At 54.9% G+C, this 8,945-nt stretch overlaps 1 protein-coding gene across 1 annotated transcript in view; it reads left to right on the forward strand.

Annotated features, from left to right (window-relative positions):
- SPTB (spectrin beta, erythrocytic) overlaps positions 1-8,945 on the forward strand; it is a 76,539-nt gene that overhangs the window by 50,596 nt on the left and 16,998 nt on the right. Inside the window, exons 26-31 of the mRNA XM_077767182.1 lie at positions 1,217-1,461; positions 2,527-2,665; positions 3,130-3,214; positions 4,067-4,263; positions 4,527-4,576; positions 5,070-5,148. Of these exons, the coding sequence (XP_077623308.1) occupies positions 1,217-1,461; positions 2,527-2,665; positions 3,130-3,214; positions 4,067-4,263; positions 4,527-4,576; positions 5,070-5,148 (795 nt within the window). The remainder of the gene's footprint in view (positions 1-1,216; positions 1,462-2,526; positions 2,666-3,129; positions 3,215-4,066; positions 4,264-4,526; positions 4,577-5,069; positions 5,149-8,945) is intronic.

The raw sequence follows: 8,945 nt of genomic DNA on the forward strand, positions 1-8,945 counted from the left end.
AAAATACCTGAAAAATACCTGAAAATGTTATTTCTCTGGTTGTATAACAGTGTTATGAGTGAACATGTATATGTATGTTCCTTTTTTGCACCAGGTGCTGGTATAAGCAATCTATTTAGACACTGAATCCTCCTGGCCATCTCCTAAAGTAGGTTCTAACATTATCTGCATTTTATAGATGGGAAAGCAAGGCATAGGGAGAGTGAACAAGTTGGCTGGGAACACATAGATAAACAGTGAAGCCAAGATTCAGATCCTAGCTGTCTGGCTACAGACTCCATGCCCTCAGCCCCCAGGCTGTTTGGTCTTTCTGTGTGGGAGCTGGAGGAACCCCATGATCTGCTTAGACACCCCCTCAATGACTGGGATGGCTTCCAAGGCACCTGTGCAGGTCCATAGGGCTCCACAGAACTTGGTGTGATGGAAAGGGTGAGGGCAAGGGACCTTAATGTCTGCACCTACCCAGCAGGGCTCAGGGATGGGACGCCAAGGCAGACCAGGCCCTGGTTTGCCCAGAAGAGGACCCCCTAGGAATTTGTACAGCTGGAGGTGGGGTCTGCCATGAGGCTCTTGTGCCTTGCAGGTGCCAGAGCCCCTGGGGTGGGCACAGCCCACTGAAGTCTCAAGAATGAGACTTTGTTGTGCTTAGACTGGCCCCAGACAGGAGGTCTGGTACAGCCCTTTCCTCGGAGAGGCAGCACACAGCGTGAACAGGGGCTCAGGAGCACACCTCCAGTCTGTACACCTCTTCTAGTGTGAATGACCTCAGTTATTCCAGTCTGTACACCTCTTCTAGTGTGAATGACCTCAGGCCAGTCACTGTGCTTCCCTCTGCGTCAGTTTCCTCATCTCAAAACCAGGGGTCACAATAGTACCTCTTTCATGGGATGGTTGTAAAGATTAAGAAAGTAATAAATAAAAAATGTTCAGAACAGTGCCTGGCACATAGTTAATTACTCTCATTGCAGTACTTCTAGGGGGATCAAAGGGCATAGGGTCCCATCCACTCCCATATCCTCATCAAAGCCCCAGGGAGGGCTTTGGTCCATAGAGGCCAAAACAAGGCACCTTCTCCCCCAGCATTAGTGGGAGGCTGAAGATCTCGCCTTCCAGCAGAGCCCTAGGGAGGCAGACCAGGAGGAGACAGACCCCTTGCCCATCAGAGGCCCAAGACATGTCCTTCTGGGGAACAATGTCCAGTCTTGCCCGACTGCAGGTACAGCAGTTCCAGGACGTGGCCACCCGCCTACAGACAGCATACGCTGGGGAAAAAGCGGATGCCATCCAGAACAAGGAGCAGGAGGTGTCTGCTGCGTGGCAAGCGCTTCTCGACGCCTGTGCGGGACGCCGTACCCAGCTGGTAGACACAGCAGACAAGTTCCGCTTCTTCAGCATGGTCCGGGACCTCCTCTCCTGGATGGAGGGCATCACCAGGCAGATCGAGACCCAGGAGAGGCCCAGGTGAGGAGGACGTCCTCAAGGCAGCCCCTCTCCTCTGCCACTCGGTCCTGGAGGCTGGTGGACCAGTGCACTGCCCTTCAGGGCACTCCTCCTGCTTGGAGAGCAGTCCTGGACTGTGAGGGCACCTGAGGGTGGGCCTAGGCAGAAACTGAGAGGCTCAGCTTCTAGTGGGGGGACCAACCACTTTAGAGTGACAGAAATGGCGAGAAAGACCTCCGCCATCCAGATCTGACCGCGGTGAGGACCACAGCTGTGCATGAAAATAAGCATTTCACACACCCAAAGCTGGGCACGTCTGAGACTGTGCCCTCTTCCCCCAGCACTGGGCCGGGAAGCTCCAGAAAAAGCTCATTGTCCATGAGAGGTGATGGTCGCCGGCCCACCTCTGTCCCTCTGTCCTAGGGTGCCCATCCCGACAGCCAAGCCTTTATATTTAACATCATTATCCCGAAGTAACTCACATACCGTATAGTTTGACCATTTAAAGCACCCCAGTCAGGTTTTTTTTTTTTTTGCAGCCATCACCACAATCCAAGTTTAGAAGATTTTCATCACCCCTAAAAGAGAACTTGTACCCCTTGGCAGTCATCATCCCATGATTCCTCCTCCCCCAGCCCCTGGCAACCACAAATCTGCTTTCTGTCTCTCTAGATTTGCCTATTCTAGACTGCTCATAGAAATGGAATCCTGCGTTGTGTGGTCTTTTGTGATTGGCTTCTTTCACCTGGCACAATCTTTCTAAGGTTCATCCGTGTTGTAGGATGTCTCCGTACTTTATTCCTTTTTGTTGTCAAATAATATTCCCAGGCTTCTTTTGGGGTTCACAGACCCCTGGCCTATCCCTTGCCAACTGACCAACAGCAGACACCAGGACATCAGTGTTCCCACTGGGGCTGAGCTGCCCAGAGAGAGAAGTGTGCTCAGACTCCCAGGCAGGCAGGGGGCGGCCCTCTGCAGTCAATACTTGGCATCAGACAGGCCAGAGTCACCCAGAGTTTCCTTCTAACCCCCAAACTCCCTCCTCGGTTCCTGACCCTTCCCCCTCTACTGCCCCCCTCCCCCCAGGGATGTCTCCTCTGTGGAACTGCTCATGAAGTATCACCAGGGCATCAAGGCAGAGATCGAAACCCGGAGCAAGAACTTTAGCGCCTGCCTGGAACTGGGCGAGTCCCTGCTGCAGAGGCAACACCAGGCCTCGGAGGAGGTGAGAAGGACAGTGGGGTGAAGACGAGCCCCTCCGTGTCCTTGCCCTCACTCTTGCTGGGCCAGACCGCTTCCTGGGGAAGGAGCTGGGGGCCATGGCTTCTCTGAGGAGACTCCTTTCACTCATGGAGCATGAGAGCTGTGTGCAAGCCCAGGGATTAGAGCCTCACCAAACCCATCCAAGGCTGGCAGCTTAGTAGGGGACAGCAGTCTCCTAGCCCGCCTAACCAGCCACAACATGGACACACGTGGGATTGGCAGCACCCATTTCCTAGGAGAGGCACACGTGCCTCAGAGAGCTTAAGTAACTCGCCCAAGGTTGCACAGCTGGCAAGTGGCAGGGCCAGACTTGAAGCCAGACCCATGTGACCAAATCCAGCATGCTTTGCATGATCCATGTGCATACCACCCAAGACAGGGGAGAGGTTTCCCAAAGCCTGAGTGATTCCCCCTTCCTTCCCCCAGATCAGCGAGAAACTGAAGCAGGTGCTCTACAGGAGGAAGGAGATGAACGAGAGGTGGGAGGCCCGCTGGGAGCGGCTGCGCATGTGTGAGTACACCTAGGCCCCAGAACCTGGGGAGAGGGCCAGACGCCTGCTGAGATGGGGGCGCGCAGGAGTGACTCGCACTGCCTAGAGATGACCTCCCCACCCCAGCACCACTCATCAGCAAGGTTCTGGGGTCCACAGAGAAGACCTGTGTGGACAGGCTGCTAGAAGCCCACCTCTGACCCACCAGCATGCCCTCTCCCTGCTTCGCCCTCAGCACATACCTGTCCCCCCCAACCCCCCACCCCCCGCCCAGGTCCCGGCAGAACCTGAGCTGGGAGGACGCTGCCGCCTTGTGCCAGGCTGGTATCCCCATAGAGCAGTAGTCCAGGGAGGGGACACAGGGTAAGGCTCTAGAGCTCCCCACATGTGGGATCTGAGGTGTGTCAGGCACAGAGCTCTGGCCTCCACAGCTGGAGACTAAGGAGAAGTGAAAAACCCTGCCACTCAGGGAGGAGCCATGCGCAAGCCGGAATGACGGGTCCCCTGGCTGCTTGTGCACGATTCTGTGAGACAGCCGCAGGCTGGGAAGAGAGGGTGTTGAGGGCAAAAGGCTGCTCCTCAGAAGGACACCCTAAATTACATTTTGTTTTCAAACTGTAGAGTTCTAATTAACGTGTTTTTCAAATACATCTCTGAATAGAAACGAGGAAGGGGCGTGGTGTGGCTTGGTGTGGGGATGGAGCGGTCTCTGGCAGCCGGTCACCACTGAGCAGGGTGTCCACGTTGTTCCCGGGCACCCATGCAAGCCTTCTGCCTGACCACCAGCTCCTTATCTGCTGAGTGGCCCCTCATTGAGTGCTAACAGGCCCCTGGGCCCTGTGGGGGTGTCTGTGGCTTCTTCCCCGTGGCAGTATTGGAAGTGTGCCAGTTCTCGAGGGACGCCTCTGTGGCCGAAGCATGGTTGATCGCCCAGGAGCCATACCTGGCCAGCCGGGACTTTGGACACACGGTGGACAGTGTGGAGAAGCTTATCAAGAGGCACGAAGCTTTTGAGAAATCCACAGCCAGCTGGGCGGAGCGCTTTGCGGCCCTGGAGAAGCCCACTACGGTGAGCTGGGAGTGGGCACCGGGAGGCTCTCGGCAGCTCTGAGCCTGTTATTAGGCACCCGCAGACAGTGTAAGAGGCTTGGCAAGGGGGAGAGTGGAAGGAAATGGGAGAGGTAGAAAGTACTTTTGAATGTGAAAGACAAAAGGGATAATTTCAAAAGGAACAAACCCCAGGCATGTTGGGAGCCATCCATAGAGAAAGCTAGTCTAGCGGCAGGCTCTTCTCTGTGGCTGCTCTGACACCCTGGGCCTTTCTTCCCCTAGCTTGAGCTGAAAGAACGCCAGACCCCAGAGAGACCTGAGGAGGAGCCTGGGTAAGTATGGGGAGGGCCAGGCGGTAGACCCTGCAGGAGCATTCTGCAGGGGAGGATGGGTGCGAAGTGGGAGGGGAGGGTACTTCTACTCAGAAACCAGCCCCTTGATGCTTTAGCAGTGCACGTGTGACCTCTCACACCTGGGCCCCTGGCCACAGGAATCCGGAGTGTCTGTAGCTTAAAGGTGGAGAGGAGCTTTTGCTTTCCCTGAGTCTGGGTGTGGGCAGAAATGGGTAGGCCGACGAATCACCTCCCCTGCTCTGGGAACCCCCTGCACACGCGCCCGAGAGGCCATTCTGTGCACGACCCTGTGTCCGAAGCATCTGCCAGAACCTTCCAGATTAAGCAGCTTCTTGCTAAGTACCCGCTGCCAGGAAGCCTGAACCAGGAGATAGTTGATGCATATGCCTGGGAAAAGAGTGGGAAGCCAGGCCCTGGGGTAGGCATCGGCCTCAGGGAGGTGGTTTCTAAAGAGGGGCTGTGTCCTCTATAGGCCTCAAGAGGAAGAAGGCGAGACAGCAGGGGAGGCTCCCCGAGGTCCGCATCGCGCAGCCACCGAGAGAACATCCCCGGTCAGTTTCCTGTCCTATTTGTCTGGTTCCTGGGAGTCATTGCTGCCAGAACCTGCTCACCCCTACTAGGCTCAGCCAGGGTGGAAGGACAGGAGGACAGGACAGGCACGCACCACCCCGCCTTCCAGACTCCTCCTTCAGATCAGTCTTCCTTTCTAGCTTAGGTTTCCTTGATCTCTAGAATAATTCCCCTCCTTCCTTCAACACGGAAGAAACTGACACGCCAGCCCACTGATATGACTCTATTAGTTTGGTTTTATCTAGTCTAATAAATTTTATTTTACAAATACATCACCATCTACATGAGGAGAAACAGTTTATCCAGGGAAGATTTATTTTTACACATCATTCTTTTCCCCATTTTCCCTCTCACTTCATCCTTCACACGGTACGCCCTACACACACACTCACACATGCATGTGCACACACACACACACACACACACTCTCACACTCTCACACATGCACAAACAGACCATCTGACCTTGCCTGCCCCAGCCACAGGCATTTAGGGCACTGAAGCAGGGACAGCCACCCTCTAGCAGACCCCTCCCTCCTACACAGAGCCGCCTCCCCTTTGCTCCTGCCAGGCCTGATGCCTGTGGGTCGGTGAGTTTGGATAAGGAGCTGGCTCTGAAGCAGGAACAGACTTCAGGGAGCCCCGCAGGAGTGAAGGAGAGCCCCAGGGCTTCTGGGTCACAGGGCCAGTCCCCCCAGCTTGTAGAAAAGTAGGGTGCATCAGAGCTACTGGCTGATGGAAGTGTTGGGAGGGTCCAAGACAAACCAGCCGCTGGAGACTTGAGGCACATGGCTTCAGGAAGGAATGGGTCCATCAGCTGAAAAGACCCAGGGTGCCTGAACAGGGAGCCAGGTAAGGCTGTAATCTGGGTTCTGGAGAAGTGCCCCAGGAGTAGCCAAGATGAACACAGGACTTCAGCATGCGCCTTGCATGGCTCACCAGTGCATGTACCCCACCTGTCTAGTCGCCCGGTTGAACTTGCCTGAACCTTTAGGGAAATTGGCCTTTTAGGTAGAAATTTCTGATACACCAACCACCCCAGAAAATGCACATAGTGTGAGTATTTCCTGTGCAGAACCCATGTCAGGTCTGTCTTTGAGCCCTCTCACACCCCTGAGACACACAGACACACACAGACTCACACTTTTCCACTCTTGGAGCTCCCTGTGTCGCCTCCAGCCTGGCCAGAGTCCTTCCTTTCTGAGCTGCACCGGCCCTTCGTGTCCAGCAGAGGGCACTCCTAGGCTCCCGGTGGAGGGTCCTTCCCAAAAGTACCCTCTGAAGCTCCCATCATCGCATGTGCGATCTCTGGTGGACTTCGTCCCAGCCCCTTTTGCCCAGAGACAGCCCCTGCTGGAAGGAGAGAGAACTCGGGGGCCGCACGAACTGTGGACACTGGGGCTGGGACTGTCCGGCACCGCCTGTGCTTCGGCTGTGCTTCCCTGTGTGTCTACGTGCAGTGGTGTCCCGGGTCTGTGGGCTCCTTTGTGAACACCCGAGCACTTCCATTGTCTGTGTCATGTACACCCGTGCAAATGTAATTATGTGTGTGTCAGAGCTGCCTCCATCCAACACCTGAATGTACTGGGTTTGGGGGAATAAAACCTGCCTGGACCTGAGTATCTCTAGAAGGAGAAAATGAACCTACATCTGAGACCCTTCCCAGAGAGCCAGCCACTCCGCCAAATGGGAGAATGCCTCTGTTTGGTACAGGAAGAAGCCAGATGGCAAAATCAAGTGACTACCAGGCCTGAGGCCTCATGGAAACAAATTTCCTGCTGCTCCTTTCTGAGCCCTTTGTTGAGTTTTATGAGGATCTACAAAGCTCCAAGGGAGGGTGTGATACCCAGTTGGTCTTTGATATGAGAAGAGAGGAAAATGGGTTCCACGCAGGCTGGGATACCTTTTCAGAAACCACAGGCCTCTCCCAGGAAGGGCTGGGCAGTGTGCTGAGCCTTCTCCCCGGTGTGGCCTGGGTTATGGTGGCTCTCACGCTGTCCCATGTGTGTGGTCTGGTGTGGGTGCCCCATAGAATAGATCCACGTGGTGTTGCTTTATGTGAAACCCATCACTAGTGCATGCTGGCTTCCTGCTTGGGGCAACAGATGGGAGCGGACCAGACACCTGCTACACACCACGGGGTGACCACCCTGCAGGCCCCAGCTCGGTCCCCCCCCCTTTTCGGGTGTGTACATGCACACACGGACACACATAGGGACTGGAGTGCATTCCACGCCCGTCTTTTCCTCAAGCACATCATTGTACAATTGATTGCCTCCCTCACCACTTTTCCACATCAGAACACGTTCTGGTAAAAAACTGATCCTTTCATACAGGTAAGTATGTAAATGTATGCATGAGACCAAGCAGAAAAAAAGAAGGTATCACAAAAGCAAACACTTTTGAGGTGGAAGTTAGGACATTGGGTTCAAGTCCATAATTCTGCTGAAACTTTCCTGTATGATTTTATACAAACCACCTAATCGTCCTGGGTCTCCTCACCCTTATAAAGCCCTCTCTTTAGGATTACAGAAAGCGCAGAACATTGCTGTATATCAACAATGTACCTAAATAAAGGGAGGGGCTGGAAGAGGTGGTTTTCCCCACTTTCCTCTGGTCCCATCCTTAGTTCTAAGGAGCCTGTTAGCTTGTCAGGTGCTGACTTGTATGAGGCTGGAGATGGGAAAGAAGAGGCAGAGGGCTGGGGTATTTGCCTTTGTCCTTGCTTGGGGAAGAGAAACAGGGTTGGGCCTCGGCCCATGCAGAAGTCTGTGCCCTGAAGATGGCCCCAGGGCACTGGATGGGGGCCTGGCAGCAGGCTGAGTGATCCCCTTCCTCTCGGTGCCTGGGGCACTGTCAGCCTAGTACCCGCTGCCTGTGTGTGTCCCTTCATCCTGGGGTGGCTGTGGTAAGGGCCTGGGTTTCTTGCTAAGCATCCTCCTCTTCCAGGCCCTGGATGCCTCACAATCCCCAGTCTGACCTCTGTGGTGAGATGGTGATTGTTGAAACATTGTGGTTGATTTCACAGGGAAGATGGTGGTGCAGAGGATCCAGGTCCCTCCAGGCTTAAAGGTCCCAGCCAGCAGTGCTGGCATGTCTTCTGTGCATGCTGGTCATTTCCTGGCTCTGGGGTGGGGATTGGGGCCTTGCTTGAGGAACTCTCCCCATGGGGCAGCTGGGACAATGTGAATGACATCCCTGAAAGGGACTGGTGCTCCGAGGGGCTGTGACAACAAGAAAGAGGCAGTCTTCAGTGTTCGCCATGTGGTCATGCCCCGTCAGCTTCTGGGACTTGAGGGTACTCTGGAAAGCAACTGCCCTGTGCTGGTCATTATCAGGTCCCTTCATCAGGTTGTCAGGGAAAACTCTTACCCAAGTGCAGCTCACAGACGTCACTCTTACCGTGACCTTCCAAGACTGCCTGCAGCTGGCTGCCCAGGAGAGGACGAGCATCTCATTAGGGATAAAGTGGGAAGTCTAGGTCCCTTGCCTTTCCATTCCAGAGTCTCAGAAGTTGCTATAGCTTGAGGGCAGTAACCAGTGCTAGGAAATGTGAGGGACAAGCCCCAGGGGCTGAGAGGGCATACCTTTCAGAAGGTGCCCGGCTGGCTCCAGCTGCTGTCACCCACCCGCCACCTCCCCATCCCCAGCTCTCCTCAGAACAGCCTCCCTGGCAGACAGCCTGAAGCTTTAATCAGCAACCAGAGGCCTGGTTCCATGTCCTAGGATGGAAATGGAGGGGAGGGGTGGGTGGGTGTGTGTGTGTGGGGGTGGGGGTG

The sequence above is a fragment of the Crocuta crocuta genome, unplaced genomic scaffold, assembly GCF_008692635.1.
Source record: "Crocuta crocuta isolate KB4526 unplaced genomic scaffold, BGI_CrCroc_1.0 scaffold55, whole genome shotgun sequence".
NCBI classification, from domain to species: Eukaryota; Metazoa; Chordata; class Mammalia; order Carnivora; family Hyaenidae; genus Crocuta; species Crocuta crocuta.